At 42.1% G+C, this 26,601-nt stretch overlaps 2 protein-coding genes across 9 annotated transcripts; one reads left to right on the top strand and one right to left on the bottom strand.

Moving 5' to 3' along the window:
* The first annotated feature begins 1,036 nt into the window (after positions 1 to 1,036).
* LOC112234735 (cytokine receptor-like factor 1) lies at positions 1,037 to 18,198 on the top strand. 7 transcript variants are annotated; one of them, XM_024403056.1, is made up of 8 exons: positions 1,037 to 1,374; positions 3,240 to 3,518; positions 4,443 to 4,572; positions 4,907 to 5,076; positions 8,626 to 8,783; positions 9,124 to 9,292; positions 10,345 to 10,530; positions 16,321 to 18,198. In XM_024403056.1, the coding sequence occupies exons 1-8, from the start codon at positions 1,317 to 1,319 to the stop codon at positions 16,476 to 16,478; spliced, it is 1,308 nt and encodes a 435-aa protein (XP_024258824.1). In that variant the 5' UTR covers positions 1,037 to 1,316; the 3' UTR covers positions 16,479 to 18,198. The 7 variants fall into 7 exon arrangements, with proteins under 7 accessions (XP_024258824.1, XP_024258890.1, XP_042161670.1 ...); XM_024403122.1 differs by having other exon boundaries at positions 3,243 to 3,518; XM_042305736.1 differs by having other exon boundaries at positions 10,345 to 10,526; positions 16,321 to 16,498.
* rex1bd (required for excision 1-B domain containing) lies at positions 14,568 to 26,493 on the bottom strand. 2 transcript variants are annotated; one of them, XM_024403608.2, is made up of 5 exons: positions 26,343 to 26,491; positions 25,603 to 25,685; positions 25,294 to 25,498; positions 15,289 to 15,377; positions 14,568 to 14,854 (listed from the first exon to the last, which is right to left on the bottom strand). In XM_024403608.2, exons 1-5 carry the CDS (start codon positions 26,343 to 26,345, stop codon positions 14,782 to 14,784), a joined length of 453 nt encoding a protein of 150 aa, XP_024259376.1. In that variant the 5' UTR covers positions 26,346 to 26,491; the 3' UTR covers positions 14,568 to 14,781. The 2 variants fall into 2 exon arrangements, with proteins under 2 accessions (XP_024259376.1, XP_042161864.1); XM_042305930.1 differs by lacking the exons at positions 14,568 to 14,854; positions 15,289 to 15,377 and adding an exon at positions 24,162 to 24,728 and having other exon boundaries at positions 26,343 to 26,493.
* Positions 26,494 to 26,601: the final 108 nt, after the last annotated feature.

Genomic DNA, 26,601 nt, shown 5'->3' on the forward strand with positions numbered 1-26,601 from the left:
AACTAATTAATGCACGAGGGGGTGGGGTATCTGGCCAATATAAGATGGCTAAGGGCTGTTCTTATGCATGACTCAACATGGAGTGCCTGGATACAGCCCTTAGCCGTGGTATATTGGCCATATTCCACAAAACCCCGAGGTGCTTTATTGCTATTATGAACTGGTTACCAACGCAATTAGAATAGTAAAATATTTTTTTGTCATACCCGTGGTATATGGTCTGATATATTACTGCTTTGCGCCAAATCAGTATTCAGGGCTCAAACCACCCTATTTATAAATACAATTATAAACTGGATGGTTCCAGCCCAGAATGCTGATTGGCTGACCGCCGTGGTATATGAAACCTTATAGCATGTGTATGACAAAACATTTGTTTTAACTGCTCTAATTACTTCATTAACCAGTTTATAATAGCAATACGGCACTTGTGGGGTTTGTGGTATATGGCCATTATACCACGGCTAATGGCTGTATCCAGGCACTCTGCGATGCGTCGTGCATAGTTAGGCCTACTAATATGGCCTAACTATGTAGGCCTACAACTTTTATAAGTTTGGATAAAACAGTAAAGTTATTAACTTAATGTAAGAAACCCCTTACAATTTAATGTGATTTTGTCAGTGAACAGTGAACAATAACACTTCTGCATAACAGCCTAACACTTTGCTTTTATATAAAACATCAAAATAGCATCTCTTTCTATTCCATGTTTCTAATGAGTGCTTGATAGGCTGAATCTTGTACATAAGAATGTGCCAGGTGGCCTGTATGAATTAATCTTCTATTTTGAGTATAGGGACTTTAGAGAACTTTAACCTGTCCCTATGCTGTTTTAATGAATCAATTCAGTCACTTGCCTTGACGATAACCATGAAGTAGACCCAACTATAAAATTAGAGATGGAATGTTATAGAATATACGTTTTTTTCTTCTTCTTTGAAATTGATAAAACGTATCCAAAATGAAGAGCAATAATGACTTGAGACCGTGTGGGAAGACAAGGGAGGGGCTTATAAAGTATCAACTTCAATATTTTAGCTTTTGAGGCGTGCACCGAAGCAAACCCTTACTAAACCCTTAGGTTACTTTCATACAACCACTGTTTATAAGCTCATCCGCACTTTTAGCCTACACACGGAGATCTGACGTTCTTCGTTGGAATTAGACTGTTGATTCAACGTTGTTGGAGAGCTGGGTTTCAATTCCTGCATTTTCTCCCGCAAGATTGTGTTTGAACCTTTACTGTTCCCGAACCCACAAGTCTTGGAGCCAGAACGTAGGAGGGAAAGGACAAGAAAAAGGCTATCTGAAACATGCTCTCCTTGTTGTGCCTCATGCTGTTTGTTCCACGTGTGTTCTCCTCATCGACACGTAAGTAGCCTACAAAAAGTGTGATATTGTGAGAAGCCGACTACCAAGTTTGTCATAAACCTGTTTCGACAGATTTGAATGGGAGGGACGCTCACCCTCTATTAGTCAACAAAAAAAGTTACATTTTATGTACATGTTACAATTCTCAACAATGTGTTAGATACATTGTATTTAAAGGTAAAGGTACAAAATACAAAACTCACTGTCTGATTCACAGGTGTCCAGACTGTCCACATGTGTACTGCCAGATTATTATAAAATACCTGTATTATGAACTGGGTGATTTGAATGCTGATTGGCTGAAAGCTGTGGTATAACAAAATGTATAAACTGGTTCAAGCCCTGAATGCTGACTAGGTGACAGCCATGGTATATCAGACCATGTACCACGAGTATGACAAAACATTTATTTTTACTGCTCTAATTACGTTGGTAACCAGTTTATAATAGCAATATGGCACCTCTGGGGTTTGTGATATATGGCCAAAATAACACAGCTAAGGGCTGTCTCCAGGCATTCCATGTTGCGTTGTGCCTAAGAACAGCCCTTAGCCGTGGTATATTGGCCATATACCACACCTCCTCAGGCTATATTGCTTAAGTATACCATGAGTATGACCCCAAAATATATTTTACAGTTCTAATTAGATTAGTAACCAGTTTATAATAGCAATAAGGCACCTTGGGGGTTTGTGATATATGGCCATGTATCCAGGCACTCCGTGTGGCTTCGTGCATAAGAACAGCCCTTGGCCGTGGTATATTGGTCATATACCACACCCACTCGGGCCTGAATGCTTAAATAAAGATCACATAATACAATAATAAATGAACAGATTATGAGTTATATTTCAAGATGTCTGTTTTTTTTATGTCCAAAATATGGACATAATGTTTGGTGGATTTGAAGATGAATTGTAAGTAAATTGGTAATAACTACTTACTTATAATGCAACAAGTCTGCATAGGAGATTATGGCATTGTACACATTTGTGCATGAGTAATTGTAAACTATTCTTCATATACATTTCACCAATTGAAACCAATATCCTGTGAGAATGTTCCAAAGACAAAGTGAATGCCTGTTGGATCATTTTATTTTATGGTAATAATATCCTATGAAAACCGTAACCATGTGCCTAACAGCTAAATTGGATTTCTTTGTAGTGCATTGTTGAACTAACAGAGAAATAGGCCACAGAGGTGATTAAGTTCAAAATTCAAAAATTAAATTCCCAAGTTGAAAATTGATGCAATGTTGCTGTGAAATAAACAATTAATTTACCCTATTTGTGTGTACGTAAAGTGTAAATATCAGTGGACACACTGGGTTCGGCACATCTCACACCAAGTCCTCTTTAGTCCGGTCAGACTCATAGCGCGTAGCATATGGCCACATATGTTAGATAGCTTGTCTACCGCCCACCAACAGCACACTTAATAAACCTCCTCACATTAACCCTTGAATCTCCCCCAAAGGAGCCAAGTGCTAACACATTCAAACAGGATCACTTCTCGGGGCATTTCTAATGAAGCATCCGTCATAAGATGAGTCAGAAGAGTAAAGGAATAGTGGGGATGGAAAAGCATTCAAGAATTTGACCAACAACCTTGTCAGACCTCTCCAAGTGATCTCCAAACCGTTTCAGCACAGGACCCATAAATCCATTTCATAACTCTCAGGTTCCCGTGAGTGTTTGCACTCAGAAAGATTCAGTATCTATTAACTCTGAACATATTAATATCAAGAACAAAAATGTTCAAGCAAATCAAATCAAAGTTTATTGCCGTACGTGTTAAGCCATCATCAACTCCAGGAGTGAAGCCCATTTAAAGTAGTGTGTTTCAGTATGTCTCTCCCCCAGCAGTGGCTGGAATCTTCCCCCAGGACCCGGCGTTGCGGATGGGCTCCAGCCTGACGGCCACGTGCACAGTGAGCCCTGAGCGGGGGCTGCATGCCAACACTATGTACTGGACCATGAACGGGAAGAGACTCCCTAGTAGCACGTACGACCTGCTGAGCCCCAACTGCCTCAGTGTCACTCTGCACCACCTCAATGGCTCCCAGCAACAGTCTGGGGACAACCTGGTGTGTCACAGCGGAGATGGACATGTCCTGGCTGGCTCCTGTCTCTACGTGGGCAGTAAGTGTCAGACTGGCCCTGGAGGCCTCAACCAATTCTTCTGGGGACAGGTTTTCAGAACATTGAATCCAAATCCAAATTTATTTCCTCCTTGAATTTGGGTGAAAATGACAAAAAACTTCTCAGATATTCTGAAAACTAGATTGTGGTCCTTAAACTATCTGTGCTCAAAAGGACAGCGCTGGGGTGTAAACAAGGAGATACACAAGTGAATACTGTCGGAGTCATCAATACTGTCAGAGTAAGCAGCTCAGGACAGTGCATTTACAAAATATTATTTTTTTGTTTGTTTAAAAGCATTTTGATGATAAGCTGTGTGTTTGCTATGATTTTAAAGCCTGCTATATTACTCCACTCTAATCTCTAGTGTCTCCCAGCAGTGGCTTAAGTACAGGGGATAATTTATTATACATTACATGTATTGACAGAAGCAATGTTTCACTCATGCAGAAATCTTTGCAAACAAAGAAGAGAGCCCATATGAAAATAATAGTTATTCTATTAAAATTCTAACGTACAGAGCCTATTCTGTCTGTCTTTGAATCATACACCCAGAGCCTCAGTTTAGCTGCTCAGTGGGTTGTAATCAGCATCACTACTTTGCTTCTGTCTCGAACTACATCTGTGTTTGATAGTCTATCATGGAGAGGAAATGAGAGAGGAGCTGGATCCTCTAGCCTGTCGTCTGAGGTTAAGCAATGTGCTAGTTTGTCATTATGGGATTGAGTGATCATTATTACCCATTGTGAAATACGAACTACTATACTGATGTATTTGTTTGTGGTACATAAGCACTTTGTTTAATGCATCATTTTAATGTCCATTGTGATACTAAGGTGTTTATAACAGCTTTATATAATACACATTGCACAACCACTCTTGTAGCCATTAAGATAACCATATATTTTCACTGTTAATGTGCAGTGCCCCCGGAGAAGCCGGTCAACCTAACCTGCTGGTCCCGAAACACAAAGGACCTGAGCTGCAAGTGGACCCCTGGGGGTCGGGGCGAAACCTTCATCAAAACCAAATACACCCTCAAGTACAAATTGAGGTGAGAGCCACAGATGTCCAGCATCTCCCAGGTGATCACCCAACCCACCATAATTTCTGCTTAGAAACAATGATCGATGCATCACCTGGAACACAATTACTTTCTTTTACTCACTAAAGGTCTATGTAATTCTGATGATACATTGCAAAGACTGTAACCACTGCTTTGTTGTACTGCAGGCATTCATTTGACTCTTAATGCTGTTTACACTGTTAACATTTCAAGGTCCAGTGCACAGTGAAAATGTTACGCTTTACTGGTTGTTGGCAGTACATTATATTGAGAAGTTTGTTACAGATATGAGTGACTTTATGTTGCTGTGTGTTCTGTGCAGGTGGTACGGGCGAGAGAGGGAATGTGAGGACTACAGCACGGGGCAACGCTACACGTGTTATATCCCCCGGGACTTGGCCCTCTTTACTCCCTACGAGATCTGGGTGGAGGCGTCCAATCAGCTGGGGACTGCCACCTCTGATGTCATCACTCTGGATATCCTGGATGTGGGTAAGTAGAGTGAGCCTTTTGTCCAGTCTCCCTCCTGCTCCCCACCCCGCTCCAGACCTGCTAGGGTGGTTATGCCATGAAAATGTCCCATCACGACGGTAGGACGTGCTAAATGCTTCCTCTCTCCTGTGTTACATGAGTCCATCGTGATCTCATCCTTTCCTTTTCTCTCCTCCTCGCCTCACTTCACTCACTAACTCACCGCCTGATCTCCTGCATATGGCTAACACACTTTCATATGAGAAAGGAATTTTATGGATTCCCAATCAATCCCAATAACAATATAATGGATTATGGCTGTGATTATTAAAGATAAACTGAACTGTACTAAATGTTCACTGAACTTCAGACATTTGGAAAATGTGATACACTTACAAAACACAATGAGGATGGGTAGATAAGGTTGAGGACATGAAACTAAATATCACTAAATGTCAACATTTAGCTTGGCCTACATATTGGTCTTGTATTACAATGTTGCAATATGCCAGTTTACCAGACTAGTTTATGATAAAACTATAATCATCAGTCATATGTTGTATGCCCCTCCCTACCTTCAGGCTATGCTCAAACCCGACACCCCAATCCCTCCCTACCTTCAGGCTATGCTCAAACCCGACAGACACCCCAATCCCTCCCTACCTTCAGGCTATGCTCAAACCCGACAGACACCCCAATCCCTCCCTACCTTCAGGCTATGCTCAAACCCGACACCCCAATCCCTCCCTATCTTCAGGCTATGCTCAAACCCGACACCCCAATCCCTCCCTACCTTCAGGCTATGCTCAAACCCGACACCCCAATCCCTCCCTATCTTCAGGCTATGCTCAAACCCGACACCCCAATCCCTCCCTATCTTCAGGCTATGCTCAAACCCGACACCCCAATCCCTCCCTACCTTCAGGCTATGCTCAAGCCCGACACCCCAATCCCTCCCTACCTTCAGGCTATGCTCAAACCCGACACCCCAATCCCTCCCTACCTTCAGGCTATGCTCAAACCCGACACCCCAATCCCTCCCTACCTTCAGGCTATGCTCAAGCCCGACACCCCAATCCCTCCCTACCTTCAGGCTATGCTCAAGCCCGACACCCCAATCCCTCCCTACCTTCAGGCTATGCTCAAGCCCGACACCCCAATCCCTCCCTACCTTCAGGCTATGCTCAAGCCCGACACCCCAATCCCTCCCTACCTTCAGGCTATGCTCAAACCCTACACCCTAATCCCTCCCTACCTTCAGGCTATGCTCAAACCCTACACCCTAATCCCTCTTTATCTTCAGGCTATGCTCAATCCCGACACCCCAATCCAAGCACTCTGTTCTGCCACCTCTGGTCTCTTGGCCCTCCCACCCCTACAGGAGGGCAGCTCCTGCTCATTCCAGTCCAAGCTCTTCTCTGTCCTGGCACCCCAATGGTGGAACCAGCTTCCCCCTTAAGCTAGGAGAGCAAAGTCCATGCCCATACTCCGAAAGCACCTGAAACCCTACCTCTTCAAAGAGTATCTTAAATAATGGACAGGTCGCAGTTGTAAATGAGAACTTGTTCTCAACTAGCTTACCTGGTTAAATAAAGGTGAAATAAATAAATAATCATAATAATGATCCACCTTGACCCCCCAAAAAAAAAAAAAAAAACACTTGCACTTCACTCCCTCCCCTTTCTAGCTCTGACTTTACTGATAACTACTTTATTGAGGAAAAGTTGACTTACTATGCCTGTGATATGTGGTTGTCCCACCTAGCTATCTTTAAGATTAATACACTAACTGTAAAGTGCTCTGGATGTAAATGTAATGTATAGCCTAAGGATTGAGGTGTGTTCCTGTGGTTAAAAGGGAAAGCGATTGACCTTTGTGTTGCTCTGCTATGTCCCTCCCTACTATACTGGACACACCTAGAGACTACAGGTAGGTTGGTCTGAAGGGAGAGGAGACTGGTCGGCAGGAGGGAGGATGCCTATCACATGACGCATCAAATAACCTTATATTTCTTCAACTCCGCAGCGGAAAACATAAGCTGTGGAATTTTTCTGTGGAATCTTCCTTGATTTTCTGCTCCCCTGGGGGGCGAACTTGATGAAACCAATAAAGAGCATCAGCACACAAACAACAAGTCAAACAGGAAATTAATGGAGCAAAAGACTTCTCAAGAAGAAAATCACAAACTGACATTTTTCTATGATTCTCTCTTTATATGATTCTCTCTCTCTCTCTTTCCCCCTCTATCAGCAGCATCAAAGTACTTGACTTCTTTGAGAGCCTTACTGCAGTGGAAACATGTTTTTTTAATGCTGGAGCGTGTGCCTAAATCATCAGACTGGGGAGAGAAAGCAGAAACAGACACTGACCTGCTTACCCTGTGTCCATAACTACACTCATTCTCAGGACTGGGAGAGAAGGAGAAAGTCAGAGAAAATGAGAGGGGGGAGAAAGAGGAGAGAGAGGAGGGGAAGGAGATCGAGCATGAGACAGGAAGAGAGGGAGAGAAAGAAAGAAAGAGAGAATGAGACCGGGAGTGAGAGCAAGAGTATAAAATGTGGAGGATACTGTGAAATAAAGTGAACTTAAGGAGAGAAGCAGTGTTCTGTCAGAGTAGATTAGATAGACAGCATTGGTGCTGGACAACAGTACAGCCCAGGCCCGACACTGAACATTCATGACTGTGTTTTATTTAAGCATGGAGGCTGTGATATCTAGATATAGCTGTAGTGTCTGTACAGTGTGGTACAATATTTACCAAGGGGTTTCTCAGAGTGGAGATTGTGAATGCTGCCTCATCTCAGTCCTCTACTTGTTCAGGGCAGAAATATAGAACATAATAATGTACTGCAAAACCTTAAACAACAAAGATAACCATTTTTATATATTTTTGTGCTCATGAAGCATTGCTAAGGGTATACTCTATTTACTGAAATTAGCAGTGGTGGAAAAAGTACCCAATTGTCATACTTGAATAAAGGTAATGATACCTTAATAAAAAAATCACCCAGTAAAATACTATCTGAGAAAAAATCAGAAAAGAAAATGTTTTAAATTTACTGTAATTGCTCAAATATAATTACTGTAAGTATTAAAAGTAAAAGTATAAATCATTTCACATTTCTTGTATTAAGCAAATCAGACGGCGCCATTTCCTTGTTTTTTAAATTTACGGATAGCCAGGGGCAAACTCCAACAATCGAAGCATTTGTGTTTAGTGAGTCCACCAGATCAGAGGCAGTAGGGATGACCAGGGATGTTCTCTTGAGAGGTGAATAAATTGGACCACTTTCCTGTGCTGCTATACATTCAAAATGTAACGAGTATATTAGGAGTAAAAAGTACATCATTTTATTTAGGAATGTAGTGAGGTAAAAGTAGTCAAAAAATATAAATAGTAAATACAGATACCCCAAAAAACAACTTAAGTAGTAAATTCAATTATTTTAACTTAAGTACTTTACCACTGGAAATTTGTATTGAGTTTTTTGTTCCGTAGGCTTAGCACACGTAGGCTTAGTCATTATACAGCTTTGTGACCAACCGGTGTCTACATCCCTGTTGTTTCAGTGACCACAGACCCTCCAGACAATGTCCATGTGAGTCGTGTGGGGGAGCTTGAGGACCAGCTGACAGTGCATTGGGGCAGCCCCCCGGCACTCAAAGACTTCCTCTTCCAGGCCAAATACCAGATACGCTACCGACTGGAGGACAGCACTGAATGGAAGGTAGAGTAGTAACATTACTCCAGCTTTGTTTCAAAATTCATTCACATTTTTCTCTCTCTCCCCAATCTCTCTTTCTGAGGTACAGTGCCACGTCTATGGCATCTTATATCTGTGTAAATATTTGAGATGTATGAGTGTCAGGTACTCTCGAGGGATTACAGAGCAGTATTTTGGCTTTCAAACCAAGCTTGTGCAAGCCAAGCTTCTGTTTTTACTGAAAGATAGGTGTGAACGTCTGATTTCTGCTACTTAACATGTTTTTGTCAGGAATGTGTGCATGTGTGTGTGGTTAATAGATTCACTATGAGAGTATTTTTTATATATTTTCTTTGTCTCTCAGGTGGTGGACGATGTAGGTAACCAGACATCGTGCCGGCTAGCGGGGCTTAGGGCAGGGACGGTGTACTTTGTCCAGGTGAGGTGCAACCCAGTGGGGATCTACGGCTCCAGGAAGGCTGGGATTTGGAGTGACTGGAGCCACCCTTCAGCTGCTTCCACACCCCACAGTGGTGAGTAAAGATTTACATAGCACTTTAAGAGGAAGGATAGGTTTTATAAGGTGTTATAACACTGCATTAGGATTTATTTACAACAGACATAAGCATCCCGGGGCATTTATGACATTCGTGAGCACTTGTTGATCTTCAATAGTGCACATTGAAGATTTTATGGGAAATCTTGTAAAGTTTAATATTATTATGGCTCATGATGAGCCATGGGACATTAAATTGTCCTCTAATAATCAACCTTTTATTGCCAATTAAACCAAAGAAGCAATAACCTCATCCCAGATTAGTCTTCAACATCCTGGGAAAATGAGATTCAAACCGTATGTGACCAGAGAACGCCAAACATCAAATTACACGATAGAAATCTTTCATCTGAGGATTAAAATAACTCAAGCTGAGATGGCAAAGAGCTGAGGGAGACATCAGATAGATATACTTTTTTTTCTCTTTCGTTAGGCAACTTGAAATGCAGTCTGTCAGTTGCACACAGGGCATTAACACCGAGTGAAAACAGATTTGGGGAGTACAATGGCAGATAATTGGTTACAAAGGTTGTGGTATTTACTTAGAAGGGGGAGGAAGTTGGTATCAGGCTCTGTTTGCCATGGGATATTGGTTGTGGCCAGCTTTATATTGGGAGTGCACCAAATCAATTTTGTGAATGTAGTCATATCGAATCTATTGTAATCAAATAATCTCAATACTCAAGAGAATGACCTTGCACATTAGCCAGAGCCCAGAGGTCATGCAGAGTTCCTAGCCCCGTGTGAGCCACTGACCGCTCGTCTCCAGCTGATTTAGTTGTAGGAGAACATTAGGTTCCATTCAATCAAACCTGCATTGCGGTTATGCGATAGCGCTTTTCCACATGGTCAAATAAAATCAAAAAATGACTACGGGGTACTGCAGGAAGTGTGTGTGGACGGGGAGTAGTTTGTACACAAAGGCACTGCGTAAACACGGCTGTGGCAGGTTCAATTGAATTGGAGCCAGTGTTCCTCTGAGCAGTCCTCTCTGACTAACCTTGTTCACACGGTCTTCTCCCTGGGTAGAGCGGCTGCAGAGTGGGTCATGTGAGCCCAAGCCAGGCGAACAGAACTCCACCCTGCGACGGGAGCTCAAGCAGTTCTTTGGCTGGGTTCGCAAACACGCCTATGGCTGCAGCGGCATGTCAATCAAACTCTACGACCAGTGGCGGGTGTGGCTGCAGAAATCGCATAAAACGCGCAACCAGGTAGGTAAGAATAATATCCCCTTTATTTCTGTTACAACTCAGTCATGGTACATAACTGTGAAGCCTATGCTATGTACCACTAGGCTACTGTAGCTCCTTATCACAACAACACCCCCTGTTGTCAAAGTGTTGAACTCTGCATACACCCTGATTTTCTGACCCTCTTTATCCTGAATTTAACTTTTGCGATGTGTTCAGTGTTGTGGAAGCACACAGAACCATCATTGCCCTAGAACTTGTTAGACTTTCTGATGTCTTTGTCCATTTTATGCTCAGGTATGTGTGCGGTTTCCACTTTATCGGCACAGAGCACAGCTTAATGTTGATATTCACTCAGTTTTCTGAGTCATGCAATGTCATTTTATTATTTTAATGGCACAGATTTGATTTTCAGTCGATTACCACAACAAAGAGAAATGAGCATGTTAATATAATTAACAACCACTTTAATGTGTTGCTTTTGTGTTCTCTCTGTGATGTGAGGAGCTTGTTTCACAACATTACTCACCCCAAATGGCAGCCCGGAGGACTGAGCTCACCGCTAAGCCACATCCTCTGTACGCCCCCTGAACCTAATCGTTGGTTGTTATGCTACTGAGGACAAGAGAACTGCCTGACACGTTTAGCTCACCTGATTAGTGTGGCGTATCCTGAATAGTGTCTGTGTTTAACTGCTCTGAGAAAAAAGGGCAGTTCAACTGGATGTTACCAATACAATATTCAACTTACAGCTCAGACACCCATACATACCCCACAAGACATGCCACCAGGGGTCTCTTCACAGTCCAAGTCCAAAGAAAATTCACGGCAACTCTCAGTATTATACATGATCGCATGGAACTCCCTTCTCCAGTTTCTAAAGTAAACAGCAAAATGACCTTAGACAAAACAGATTAAAACCTCTACGGGATCGTTGTCCCCACCGCGGGACAGTTGAGCTAACGTAGGCTAATGTGATAAGCATGAGGTTGTAAGTAACAACAAAAATTCTCATGACAGACATATCTGATATGGCAGAAAGCTTCAATTCTTGTTAGTCTAACTGCACTGTCCAATTTACAGTAGCTATTACAGTGAAATAATACCATGCTATTGTTTGAGTGCACACTTATGAACTTGAAAATGTATTAATAAATTAGGCACATTTGGGCAGTCTTGATACAAAATGTTGAACATATATGCAATGGTTCATTGGATTAGTCTGAAACTTTGCACATGCACTGCTGCCATCTAGTGGCCAAAATCTAAATTGCAGCTGGGCTGGAATAATACATTACGTAATTTCTTGCATTTCAAAGACGAAAAACAACAAACTTTGAAAACACGTTTTTTTTCTTTGTATTATCTTTTACCAGAACTAATGTGTTGTGTTCTCCTACATTCATTTCCCATTTCCCCGAACTTCAAAGTGTTTCCCTTCAAATGGTATCAAGAATACACATATCCTTGCTTCAGGTCCTGAGCTACAAGCAGTTAGATTTGGGTATGTCATTTTAGGCGAAAATTGAAAAAAAGGGTCAGATCCTTAAGAGGTTTTAAACACCTTAAAGGCACAATGGTGACTGTGAAATGACACACACACACACACACACACAAATAGGCACACTAACACACAATCTACACACAGTATTTAGTTGTATATCGTTGTATTTTACATTTGTGTGACTGTCTATCAGTGTAGCAGTGTTTTGTTACTTGTCATGTTTTATATTTTTTCGTGGACTCCAGGAAGAATTGTTGCTGCTTCGGCAAAAGCTAATGGGGATCCAAATAAACTAAAAACCAATACGCAATTAGTGTCAGTATGATAAGGAATAGGAATTACTGTTAAATTGAATTACCCCAATATTAAACATTTGTTTTCCCTTTCAGATTCTATAAGGCGATAAATCATAACACATCCTAAAACATCATTGAAATATTTAAGCAACATTCACAACAGCAACTGAGAAACTGTCAGAAGGCCACTTTGAGGCCTCTCGGTGAAAGCGATCCAACACTGGATATTCCAGCATTTGGTCACACACAACAACTCTTCTTTGTAGGAATCCATGTGGAACAGAAAAAGAACTGATGCAAGACGCCAGCGTGTTACATTGCTGTCTGCAGCCCTGGATTAAAATAGAGTGGAATCCCATCTCTAAGAACTTCTCCTCTCCATCCCCTCCTCTCCACACAAACACACTCTTACACTCACATCTCCTGGGAGTGCCAAAGTGGAGAGACTTTTTCTGAGCACATTTCAGACCATCGCTGAGTGGGAGCATGGAAAAGTTTCTTAATGCAGCATTAGTATGTGCTCGACTCAGATGGCCATAAATCATCTTACAGACTACCGTCAGATCAGACACATAGTGGCCACCATCACAGGCTTTTACCACAGACACAAGGGCATTATGCAATCTTGCTGGAATGTCATATACAATATGAAGAACTTCACTAATTCAGCTCCTGTTCTGGAAACTCAATCACAGAACATTTGTCAGAATTCAATAAGATGAAGTTATTTTCATAATGTATTTCCATTCTAACAACTTTAATAGCCACAGTTGTCTAAGCCACACTATATATAAACAAAAGTATGTGGACACCCCTTCAAATGAGTGGATTTGGATATTTCAGCCACACAGGTATAAAATGGAGCACACCGCCATGCAATCTCCATAGACAAACATTGTCAGTAGAATTGCCTTAGTGAAGAGCTCAGTGACTTTCAAAGTGGCACCTTTCATTTGGTCAAATTTCTGCCCTGCTAGAGCTTCCCCGGTCAATTGTAAGTGCTGTTATTGTGACGCGGAAACATCTAGGAGCAACAACATCTCAGGTGCAAAGTGGTAGGACACACAAGCTCACAGAACGGGAACACTGAGTGCTGAAGTGGGTAGCACATAAAAAAAGTGTGTCCACTACAGAGTTCCAAACTACATCTGGAAGCAACGTCAGCACAAGATCTGGCCGTTGGGAGCATCATGAAATGGGTTTCCATGGCCGAGCAGCCGCACACAAGCCTGAGATCACCATGCGCAATGCCAAGTGTCGGCTGGAGTGGTGGAAAGCTCACCGCCATTAGACTCTGGAGCAGTGGAAACGCATCCTCTCGAGTGATGTATCACGTGTCACCATCTGGCAGTCCGACTGGGTTTGGGTTCGGCGGATGCCAGGAAAACGCTACCTGCTCCAAAGCATAGTGCCAATTGTAAAGTTAGGTGGAGGAGAAATAATGGTCTGTGGCTGTTTTTCATGGTTCAGGCCCTTTAGTTTCAGTGAAGGGAAATCTTAGCACTAGAGCATACAATGACAATCTAGACGATTCTGTGTTTCCAACTTTGTGGTAACAGTTTGGGGAAGGCCCTTTCCTGTACAGCATGACAATTCCGTTGTGCACAAAACAAGGTCCATACAGGAATGGTTTGTCGAGATCGGTGTGGAACGCTGACTGTGAGCCTGGCCTAATTGCCCAAGCTCACTAATGCGCGCAGCTGAATTGAACCAAGTCCCCGCAGCAATGTTCCAACATCTATTGGAAAGCCTTCCCAGAAGAGTGAGGCTGTTATAGCAGCAGAGGGGGACCAACTCCGTATTAATTTACATGATTTTAGAATTAAATATTTGACAAGGAGGTGTCCACATACTTTTGGTCATGTAGTGTATGCATTAATGAATGTAATTGCATAGGTCTTTTAAATTACAAAAACTTGGTTGGTATGCTCATACACCATTTTGTAGATTGGCTGGTGTATACAGTCATAGCAATTTAACTTCAGATATTTCTGCAGTTTGTTGGTCATATGGAAGTGTTCTGGTTCTTTGGGTTTGTACTACTCTGGATTCCTTTTGTTGAAATAAGTGGCATAAATGTTTAAGTGTATATACTGTGTCTGAGTGACTGTGCAGATGAGGACATTTTTATATTGCTTATATTTTTGTATATGAATATTTAAGAAATTCTAATAAATAATTTTCCTCATTAAGTTATGTTCAGTTATCAATGATAAATATAACTGTCAAATAGTTTGTCTATAAAACAATAAAGGAATAACATTTGCCTTGAATGTTTTTTTATTAAAAGAGCAAATGATCAAACAGGCGCACATGCAGAGATAAGCAGGGTACGGAATGACCCTGGGCAGACACTGCCGCAGTCAGGTGGAGCCAAGGAAGGATCAATAACTTAGGCAAATTAATAAAAAGGGGGAAGTTGCAGCAGAGGAGTCCATCCATCCCTGTCTGGGCGGCAACCTCCTGGGAGTCCCCATCACACAGACTCCTCGGAGTCGTATTTAAAGTCCTGCAGGATGTCACTCAGGGCCTCCTTATTCTTTATGATGCTGCAGCAGGGAAGACAGATGGAGGCATTAGAGCAGGGCTCTCCAACCTTGTCCCTGGAGAGCTACCGTCATGTAGGTTCACTCCAACCCTAATCTAGCACACCTGATTCTAATAACTAGCTGGTTGATAAGTTGAACCAGGTTTGGAGCGAAAACCGAACTGGGGTTGGAGCGAATACCTACAGGAGGGTAGCTCTCCAGGAACAGGGTTGGAGAGCCCTGCATGCATTCCCTGTGAGTAGTCTGCATGCAAACAGCAGGTTGGTCTAATGAGAAATGACATCAGTGATTGCACACGGCAATGGAGCAACTTAACAAGACACTGAGCTGCCCCTGCAGCTTCAACACTCAGCAGTTTGAGTCAGCACATTGAGGGAATGAGTTGGTTAATGGGGAGACAAAGCCCTGAAAGGAAGAGTGAAATCTGCTCTTACTCCTGCTTGACCTCCTGGATCTTCTCCTGACAGCCCTCGTCTTCTGGGTGATCCTGAGCCTTCTGCTTTGCCAGCTGCAGCTTAGCCGTCTGTGGACAATGAGACATGTGTAAACCATTTATCAGACGTGGAGCTGGAGCAATCAAATGTTAACAGCAGCCTGGACCAGACTAGAGACCAATCCTCAAAAGGGGCTTTAGTTTGAGAAACCCCTCCCCACGTAGAACAAAACGCAACCATATTTTTTCACATCTCTCATGTCTCCAATTTATGAATTGGATGGTTGTGTAAAAATATCTTTCTGCAAAAGTGGTTAATTTGATAGATATTGTGACTTAAACTTATTAAAAACTGCAGAATAATTCCTGGCTGGAGTGGGGGGGGCACATAAGCTCATGTAACACAATATCGCAAGCTCTGATATTGCTCAAATTTGGTAGTCTGTTATCAGTCCTTCATATACCCACAAATATAAGGATAGCATAATGCATCTTAGACCTGTAAACAGAGATACAATAGGCGGAAATATAAACTATGAATATTTATGATGTATGTAAGCCTTCCTTTTTTAGTAGCTGATTAAAAGGACAGCTTTCCAAATAAAATCTGCTCTTATTCAGTGCTGTATGGTTCTGCCTGACACAAACACAGTTACAAGTGTTTTGATGGTGTGGCTATTGTAATCTAATCAGCTCCAAATAAGACAAGTGGGCTCAGACACTCAAAACTGTCTTTTTATTTAACACATTTCTATTTGTTCAGCCCCTACTCTTGCAGTTACATTAGGGACACCCCTAGATGTGCCTCCTTTCCAATATGATGTCCAAAATCCAATATGGCGGCCAAAATTCCATTAAATGGTGGTTAAATCACTTGTATATAGAGATATTTTAATTTAGAGATATTTCAGATGTGTACTGTTCTTATGACCTGTACTGAAGACTATTTTGGTGCAATTCAACTTAGTTGGGAATTCAATATGCCTTCCATAATTACTCAAATCTTTGTCTGGATTTATTTTTTTTTTTAAAGGCTGCAGACTGCTCGGCATGGCGACACCAAATATTCCAAGTTACAAGCCTCTGAGGATCAATGAGACAACTGGGACCTCCAACGAAAGGGAAGAAAATCCAACCCTGGACTCGGACACCCTCTCCCTAACTCTAAAACGTGCCCCTGCTGTTTGTTAAATTGCCCCTCCAGGATTGGGCTCTTAATTAAGTCACCTCCTTATCATTTAGCAGTGAGCTTTGATTAATTGATAATCCAATACGGCTGCCTGAATCTAACATGACCTTACGCTGGCTCACTGCATTCGTGATCCACATTAGGATGTACAGGTGCACTCTGAAACTGTTCAGGTTAAGCTGACTCATGCATTGTCTGGGAAACGTTGCAGTAATCCCAACATCTGTTTAAGGATATATGTCATCTATGGCAAACAAGAGGCACCTTAGAATGGTCAAATATAAACAAAGATGCTGTATGTCATCATTTACAGTAGCTGGGGATTGACTTCATAGCCTTTGTGCACTTTGCTTAACAAGCCCCACCTCCTCTGCAACCCCTCTACAGTCCAGGGATCATCTTCAAATGTATATGGAGCTGTGCTACATCCCACATAATGCTTCTTAGTCAGTCTATGACCTACAAAAGTAACCTCTAATTAACCTGAGGCCGCCTCACCGGTTCAGTTACTCTCATCTCCTTCTGGGCCTGCCTCAGACCGCAATCACAGCCAACTACTCGGTTAATATCATCCAAACCGACTTCCAAAGGACTATGTAGGACAGAACTGCAGGACTTTTTGCCACATTCCACATAAAATAACTCACCCACAGGCTAATTAGGCATGAAAAATCAACTTAAATACTCTCCTGCAACCCTCCTCACCCAATGTGGTGTGGATCTGTTTTTTTTCTAAAGTATTTTTATTTACCTCGGAACTGGAATCCCCCAACAGAGGCAGGACACCTCACTAGCTAGTAGTCAGCTAACCGCTGCTAGCGGTCATCAGCTGACCTTTAGCTCAGAAAGCTCTCGCCAGTTCGTACAACACGACTCAAACCAGAGCATACCAGACCTATTTTCTCTCCAATATTAATTCATAAAGAAGGGATTGTGGAGCATGAAACAGGGGGTAATTAATTTAAATAAATACCATTCCAGCCAGGTTGGAGAGGACTGGAATTGTGGGTTTTTAAGTTAGCAAAAAAGGGTCGTTAACCTATGGTTGATCTGACTCAACTTATCTCTGGGATGTTTAGATAAGGCAGAGAGTGTTTTCCTGGGTTTTCCATTATCTGGAACTGTCTTCTAAATAGTGATGGATGAAGGTGAAGATTCCAGAAGTTAATCTAGATAAGTGTGTGTTTGGAGTGAGCAAGCTAATGGGTTGGAATAAACTTTTGAACTTCTCTGGTCCTGGTCGATAGGAGGAAGGACGTTTTATAACCTATGACGTCATATTTTGTATATAAACTGTTGTTCGTGGTTACATGGCAGCGAGCTCAGAGAATAAATACTAGTATCTAATTTTGATAAGACTGGTCTCTGTATATTTTATGCAAATAGGCATCTTAATTCTTTTAAAAATAGACAGTGATTTAATTAATAAAAACATATTGGAATTATGACATTTCAGTGACACTAACATCTGTCACAAAGCAAGCACCAATTAGCCTAGAGCTGAAGAGGCCCATCAGCCCCTCCTGGGCTACAATACCCAGACCCCTTCTACTGCCGGTACAGGGCACGGAACCCCGCCGATCCTTCACGACTTGACTACGACGTAATCTGCTCGAGGGGGTACTCAACTGGCCCCTACATTGCAACGTCGCCTGAATGCCCATCTGCTATCCGTGGCCCGCTAGCTGTCTAGAGCATATTGGACTGTTAGCTGAATATATCCATCGGCCGGTTTCTTGGGCCACTATACCTATTTTGCCAATTGGACCCCTCTTCGGAACCCTACTAATTCATCACGACTGGTCTATCAACATCACCGCACGTGGAGGCTAAAACAGACTTTCCTTCGTTGAGACCTCCCTAAGGCCCTTCTGCTAGCTGTCTGAATCACCGTGTCTCCAGCCAGCCCAACCACTCACTGGACCCCTATGATCACCCGGCTACGCATGCCTCTCCCTAATATCACTATGCCTTGTCCATTACTGTCCTGGTTAGTGATGGTCTTATTTCACTGTAGAGCCTCGAGCCCTGCTCAATATGCCTTACCAACCATTGAGTTCCACCTCCCACATATGCAGTGACATCACCTGGTCTCAAGAGACAATATCTCTCATCATTACTCAATGCCTTTGTCTGTACATTTTGCCTTGAATCTATTCTATCGCACCCAGAACCCGCTCCTTTTACTCTCTGTTACAAATGTACTAGACGACCAGTTCTGATAGCCTTTAGCCGTACCCTTTTCCTTCTGTTCCTCTGGAGATGTAGAGGTCAATCTGCAGTGCCTAGCTCCACTCCTACTCTCCAGGTGCTCTCATTTGTTGACTTCTGTAACCGTAAAAGCCTTGGTTTCATGCATGTTAATATTAGAAGCCTCCTCCCTAAGTTTGTTTTATTCAATGCCTTAGCACACTCTGCCAACCCGAATGTACTAGCCGTTTCTGAATCCTGGCTTAGGAAGACCACCAAAAACCCTGAAGTTTCCAACCCTAACTATAACATTTTTTTTACGACAAGATAGAACTGCCAAAGGGTGCGGTGTTGCAGTCTACTGCAGAGATAGCCTGCAGAGTCCTGTCTTACTATCCAGGCCTGTACTAGAGGTCAAACAATGATTTTATGATTTTAATATCCGTAATGCATCCGTAATGGGTCTGCGGTCAAACGACCATCCCTCATCACTGTCAAACACTCCCTAAAACTCTTCAGCGAGCAGGCCTTTCGAATCGACCTGGCCCGGGTATCCTGGAAGGATACTGACCTCATCCCTTCAGTAGAGGATGCCTGGTTATTCTTTAAAAGTGCCTTCCTCACCATCTTAAATAAGCATGCCCCATTCAAAAAAAATGAGGAACCAGGAACAGATATAGCCCTTGGTTCTCTCCAGACCTGACTGCCCTTGACCAGCACAAAAACATCCTGTGGCGTTCTAGATTAGCATCGAATAGCCCCAGTGATATGCAACTTTTCAGGGAAGTTTGGAACCAATATACACAGGCAGTTAGGAAAGCTAAGGCTACCTTTTCAAGCAGAAATGTGCATCCTGTAGCAAACTCTGGGACACTGTAAAGTCCATGGAAAATAAGAGCACCTCCTCCCAGCTGCCCACTGCACTGAGGCTAGGAAACACTGTCACCACCGATAAATCCAGTATAATTGAGGATTTTAATAAGCATTTTCTACGGCTGGCCATGCTTTCCACCTGGCTACCCCTACCCCGATCAACATCCCTCCTCCCCCCACGGCAACTCGCCCAAGCCTCCCCATTTCTCCTTCACCCAAATCCAGATAGCTGACTTTCTGAAAGAGCTGCAAAATCTGGACCCCTACAAATCAGCCGGGCTAGACAATCTGAACCCTCTTTCTAAAATGCTCTGCCAAAATTGTTGCAACCCCTATTACTAGCCTGTTCAACCTCTTTCGTATCATCTGAGATTCCAAAAGATTGGAAAGCTACCGCGGTCATCCCCCTCTTCAAAGGGGGAGACACTCTAGACCCAAATTGCTACAGCCCTACATCTTTCCTACCCTGCCTTTCTAAAGTCTTTGAAAGCAAAGTCAACAAACAGTTTACCGACCATTTAGAATCCAACCGTACCTTCTCCGCTATGCAATCTGGTTTCAGAGCTGGTCATGGATGCACCTCAGCCACGCTCAAAGTCCTAAACGATATCATAACTGCCATCGATAAGAGACAATACTGCCGCCTTCATCGACCTGGCCAAGGCTTTCGACTCTGTCAATCACCACATTCTTATTGGGAGACTCAACAGCCTTGGTTTCTCAAATGATTGCCTCGCCTGGTTCACCAACTACTTCTCTGATAAGAGTTCAGTGTGTCAAATCAGAGGGCCTGTTGTCCGGACCTCTGGCAGTCTCTATGGGGGCGCCACAGTGTTCAATTCTCAGACCGACTCTCTATGATGTTGCTCTTGCTGCTGGTGATTCTCTGATCCAACTCTACATAGACGACACCATTCTGTATACTTCTGGCCCCTTCTTGGACACAGTGTTAACTAACCTCCAGACGAGCTTTAATGCCATACAACTCTCCTTCCGTGGCCTCCAACTGCTAATAAATGCAAGTAAAACTAAATGCATGCTCTTCAACCGATCGTTGCCCGCACGTCCAGCATCACTACTCTGGACGGTTCGGACTTAGGTATTTGTAGTTGTCCACATATTCTAGGTGTCTGGTGAGACTAAACTCTCCTTCCAGAATCACATTAACAATCTCCAATCCAAAATGTAATCTAGAATCTGCTTCCTATTTCGCAACAAAGGATCTTTCACCCATGCTGCCAAATATACCCTCGTAAAACTGACCATCCTACCGATCCTCGACAATGTCATTTACAAAATAGCCTCCAGCACTCTGCTCAACAAACTGGATGCAGTCTATCACAGTGCCATCCGTTTTGTCACCAAAGCCCCATACACTACCCACCACTGCGACCTGTACACTCTCATTGGCTGGCACTCACTTCATACTCGTCACCAAACCTACTGGCTCCAGGTCATCTACAAGTTTCTGCTAGTTAAAGCCCCGCCTTATCTCAGCTCATTGGTCACCATAGCAACACCCACCTATAGCACGCGCTCCAGCAGGTAGATCTCTCTAGTCACCCCCAAAGCCAATTCTTCCCTTGGCCGCCTTTCCTTCCAGTTCTCTGCTGCCAATGACTGGAATGAACTGCAAAAAAAAAAATCACTGAAGCTGGAGACTCATATCTCCCTCACTAACTTTAAGCATCAGCTGTCAGAGCAGCTCACATATCACTGTACCTGTAAATAGCCCATCCAACTACCTCATCCCCATACTGTATTTATTTTGCTGCTTTGCACCCCAGTATCTCTACTTGCACATTCATCTTTTGCACATCTACCATTCTTGTTTAATAGCTATATTGTAATTACTTTGCCACCATGGCCAATTTATTGCCTTACCTCCCTTATTTGCACATACTGAATAGACTTTTTCTACTATGTTTGTTTATTCCACGTGTAACTCTGTTGTTGTGTGTCAAACTGCTTTGCTTTATCTTGGCCAGGTAGCAGTTGCAAATGAGAACTTGCTCTCAACTATCCTACCTGGTTAAATAAAGGTGGGAAAAATGAGATCATCCAGGGTCCAGTTTCCCAAAGCACCTTAAGGCTAAGTTTATCATTAGAACCTTTGTAGGCACATTGTTAAATCGCTGAGTTGTTTCCAAAACCATCATTTGTAAAGTTGCACTGAAAACGCTTGTTATTTACCAACTGACTCAGACCACTCGTGGATCAGATGAGTGCGTTAGATTTTTTGCTGTTCCGCATCACTTTATACACAGAAGATCTCTGATAAACATACAGTTGGAGTCAGAAGTTTACATACACTTAGATTGTGGTAATTAAAACTCGTTTTTTTCAACCACTCAACAAATTTCTTGTTGACAAACTATAGTTTTGGCAAATTGGTTAGGACATCTACTTTGTGCATGACAAGTAATTTTCCAAACAATTGCTTACAGACAGATTATTTCACTGTATCACAATTCCAGTGGGTCAGAAGTTTACATACACTAAGTTGACTGTGCCTTTAAACGGCCTGCAAAATTCCAGAAAACAATGTCATGGCTTTAGAAGCTTCTGATAGGCTAATTGACATCATTTGAGTCAGGTGTACCTGTGGTCCAAGTTATACAATTTAAAAGCAATGCTACCAAATACTAATTGAGTGCATGTAAACTGACCCACTGGGAATGTGATGAAATAAAAGCTTAAATAAATAATTCTCTACTATTATTCCGACATCACATTCTTAAAATAAAGTATTTTTACTAGGATTAAATGTCAGGAATTGTGAAAAACTGAGTTTAAATATATTTGGCTAAGGTGTATGTTAACTTCCAACTTCAACTGTATAGTCAAGTTGTTTATCTGTCTCACTCTGAACGCCGATAACTTGGGAACTAAGTTGACTACAAATACAAAGTTCCCTATAGAGTACCACATTATACTACTAATAAAACCTAGCATCAAACAAGGAAATGGTTCCAATCGTTTTTCCACCATTCATTTTTCCCATATGGGATTTTAGAAACACTTAAAAATAAGGGCTGTTTCAGGTAGCCATACCCTGGAGCGACATTTTGATATCAGTGTAAATCTCTTGGACAAGGAGAAAAAAAAATTTCTTGACAAAAGTAGTATTCCGGTATTAGCAGACCTATATAGTCGTCTGTAGCACGGACAAAAAATGTTTTCCCAGCGTCGCCCCCATGACTGTCATAGAGGGGCATCACGGTCTTTGGTGGAATGGTCAAAGATGATCCATTATATTGACAAGATGGTAGAGTGACCACTAACAATGGAAATACATATCCTGAAAGATGGCAGGCGGGACGAGGCGAAATCAGGTGGGACCAGTCTAACCAGATACGCGTGAACAACAAGCACAACTCTGATATAAAGATGAGCTTGGTTGTCTTCAACCTCCTGCATTTTATAGCGAAGGTATTTCAAGTTCGTCGACATCATGAATATGCATAGCCCATCTTGAATTTCAATGGATTCAGCTTGATGTTTATCCCACTCTAGAAACATTTAAACATAACATTAACCTCAGGAACATAAGAGGGTGTTCAGTACACATCCCGGTTTGATGCAGTATAACCTTTATATTAAAAAAAATGTATTTTTATGTCCATTAGGGCACTTTATAAAAAGGGTTTTATTTGGTTCTGATAGCATGTTATCCAGGAGAAGTTCAATGACCACAATGGGACGTTGCATGATGGTCCCAAGGGAACATTCTCTGGGTGACCTTTGCCTAGTTCCCTGTAAGCTTCCAGGACGTAACGGAGGACCTTTTTAGGACGTTCTCAGGACTTCAACATAACTAGTCATTAGGACGTTGCATGATGTTCCCAAGGGAACGTCCCTGCAAACAACGAGTCATAAGGACGTCCCCGGGAACGTCACGAAATGGTCGCCTACTAAAGTGGTTTGTACGCTGTGTCATGGTCCCCTGGAGGTTTTGTCTAGTCCCTGGTATATTCCAAAGGACATTCTTGAGATGTAAACATCCTGGGGACCATGACACAAGTTATTTAACCTCCATTAAAAAAAAATGGTACTATGGCATCCATATTGGATTTGACGGCATATTGGAATTAAGGTCAAATCCATCGTGGCCCCAAAGACAATCTGTGACTTAATCACAAGAGTAGGGGCTAAAGTAACAAAATCCAAGGAACATTGGACCCCAAAAAATCTAATCCTGATTTCTGAGCCCACTTGTTTTCCTTAGAGCAGATTACAATAGCCACATCAAAATCCATGTGTACCTGTATGTATTCTTGTCAGGCAGGACCATACAGCACTGAATGAGAGCAAATTTCACTAATCAGCCACCAAAAAGAAAAGCTTTACATTCATCATAAATACTCATAGTTGACATTGTATCTTTGTGTTTACAGGTGTATATTCCCAAGACGCATTAAGATTGTTCATGTAGGACAGACAAGTGCCTACTTGTATTACATTTGAACAATATCAGCTCTTGCAATATTAGGTTACATGAGCTTATACAGTCTCTAATATCTATCAAATTAACCACCCCAGCCAGGCATTATTCTGCACTGAGTTTAGATCCAGGGGGTGTCTCGTTATGACAATATCTATCAAATTAACCACTTTTGCAGTAAAATATAACAATCCATTTAATGAAATGGGAGACATTTGGGATGTGGGGTAGGGCTATCACAAAAATGTGGGGGCCTTTCCATTAGCCTAGATCCAGAAGAAGGAAAGTCAATGCCAGACTTCTGACGTTATGAAAATTGATAGTATGGAAAATGTAAGACATTATTTAAATCTCGTTAAATTCCTATTTAAATCTTGTTAAATTCCCATTTTTACTGACAGATTGAGCGTCACATTACAATTGTGCATTACAAAGCATGATCATTAAAAGATGTCTACTATGTGTCAATTGTTGCACAATTGCTTCTCTATTGATGACGAGGTAAATTCATTATTGTTATATTCAATTGCTGAACAATGAACACTGATGAAGCAGGAAATACAGGATGGGATACATTCTCAGAGGAGAAATCTGACCCCTTGTGGCTGATTGATGGAAGTCTGATGATGAACCTTGGAGGTGATGCAGTATTGCAGAAACCTCAAAACAGGTCCTAGAGAGCTACTGGGCGTGCAGGTATTTGTTCCAGCTCTTCAGTAACACACCGGATTCTGCTAATCATGGCCTAGAGTGTGAAGATCATGATTTGAATCAGGTATGATATTGATGGTCTAGAATAAAAGCAAGCACATCCAGTAGATTTCCAGGACTAGAATTGCAGAACACTGCACTGCAAAAATATGCATGTTCAACTGAAAACTCATAAGCTATATAAAACACAATGCTTCATATCCATATGTAATCCCTAAGCGCCAACATCAGTCAACTGAGCACTGTTACAGCAACAGAGGCGGCATTTCGATTCATTCCCACTAAACCTGGTGTAAAAAAATATGCTACACAATTAATTTTGCCAATGTTTACACCGATACAATCCTTTGATTTGGGAAGAGCGAGCAAGTGCACACTGGGGGCCTGGTCCCAGATCTTGCCAACTCCATTGCTCATAGTCAAGCCATGTTTGGCATGATAATGAGTGACAAGAAGATGGCAGGATAGCACAAACTGACTGGTACAGGCTAAAATGTGGTTACGGTGTTGGTTACGATATGACTAACTGAAATTTTTACAGGTCAGGAGTTTCCTTAAAGCATATCCCAGGTCAGTGTACTAGGTAAGAGAGTCGTTACCAGTTCAAGCTTCTGCTTTTCTTTTTTCTGCAGCTTGTCAATGTGTTCGGAGAGATCTGGACGGTCAAAGTCTTGGTGCAGCCGCTCCTTTATCTCTAGCACCTCCTTTGAGAGGCCACAGAAAGCCTGCGTTATCTCATGTACCAGCTGCCTGTAGTGGTCAAAGTCATAGTGGGGCCCTGTCCTCAAGTATGCTTCATGGCCTCTGGAGAGAAATAAACATGTTAGTCCATCTTTACCTACTTTAAGTGAACAGAAAGGCAGGAAGTGCATCTATGCATCAACTGAAAATAATGCAGGCCTACTTACTCGTCAAAAAGCCTGTATGCTTCAACCCTTTCAGCTTGAACGGCATAAAATCGATGGACCAATGTTTGAAAATCTGTGGGTACCTAGGATGGAGAGAATGGGAAGACAAAAAAAACAAAACAAAAAAAAGACCTGTGAGTGGTGAACAACATTAGCAAAAAAAAAAAACTACAGTAATAGTTTATTTTATTAGCTGGTAACAGTAGCTTGACTCAGTTAACTTGCTAATTGCGAACTATTTTGGGGAGGTGGTGTTACACTGACATGGTTACAAAATGTTTTGAAGAACCTGACATTTTTAGCTAGCTATGTTTACTACCTAGCTAACTTTATACATGCATTTGTACTGCTCTAATTACATTGGTGTAGACAATCATTGTAAACGAATTCGTTCTTAAACTGACTTAACAAATTAAATAAAAGGTTACACAACCAGTTTATAATAGCAATAAGGCACCTCGGGGGTTTGTAATATATTGCCAATATACCACGGCTAAGGCCTGTGCCCAGGCACTCCTCGTTGCGTCGTGAAAAAGAACAGCCCTTTGCCGTGGTATATTGGCCATATACCACACCTGCTCGGGCCTTTGTGCTTAATTATAACTAGCTTCTTGTCCGGTGTCGCCTATGTTGTTCAGTTAACCCACACGAGACAAGCTAACGTTAGCCAGCTAACTAGCTTTCATATACAAACTGCATGTTGTTGTCTCAAACAAATGTATTGCAATCAACAAACTTACCATGTCAATGTTGTTGAAAATGTCGCTGTGCGGTTTGGTTAATAAGCGAGGTGTAAAACAGTAGCGCGTATCGTTTTGGCTTTGTTCATCATGATTCAACTATTTTGAAGACAAGAAAATGTGCTTCCTGTTTATGTGCATCCTTCAATTCTGTCCGATGGTATAACTAGAACCCGAAAGGTTGCTAGAAAATGTAGCATAAAACTAACGTTATTAGTGGTCCATATTTATTGTACATAAATCTAAACGAGTTCATAAG

This window comes from Oncorhynchus tshawytscha, linkage group LG01 (genome assembly GCF_018296145.1).
Source record: "Oncorhynchus tshawytscha isolate Ot180627B linkage group LG01, Otsh_v2.0, whole genome shotgun sequence".
Taxonomy (NCBI): domain Eukaryota; kingdom Metazoa; phylum Chordata; class Actinopteri; order Salmoniformes; family Salmonidae; genus Oncorhynchus; species Oncorhynchus tshawytscha.

What these genes read in the sequence shown, in the direction of transcription:
- LOC112234735 (XM_024403056.1), top strand. Translation starts at nt 1,317, where the DNA reads ATGCTCTCCTTGTTGTGCCTCATGCTGTTTGTTCCACGTGTGTTCTCC. An exon ending in TGTGTTCTCCTCATCGACAC is followed by an intron (nt 1,375 to 3,239) that starts GTAAGTAGCCTA and finishes TCTCTCCCCCAG; the next exon opens with CAGTGGCTGGAATCTTCCCC. An exon ending in AGGACAGCACTGAATGGAAG is followed by an intron (nt 8,784 to 9,123) that starts GTAGAGTAGTAA and finishes TTTGTCTCTCAG; the next exon opens with GTGGTGGACGATGTAGGTAA.
- rex1bd (XM_024403608.2), bottom strand. An exon ending in AAAAGCAGAAGCTTGAACTG is followed by an intron (nt 15,378 to 25,293) that starts GTAACGACTCTC and finishes CATTGTCCACAG; the next exon opens with ACGGCTAAGCTGCAGCTGGC. An exon ending in ATCCAGGAGGTCAAGCAGGA is followed by an intron (nt 14,855 to 15,288) that starts GTAAGAGCAGAT and finishes TCCCTGCTGCAG; the next exon opens with CATCATAAAGAATAAGGAGG.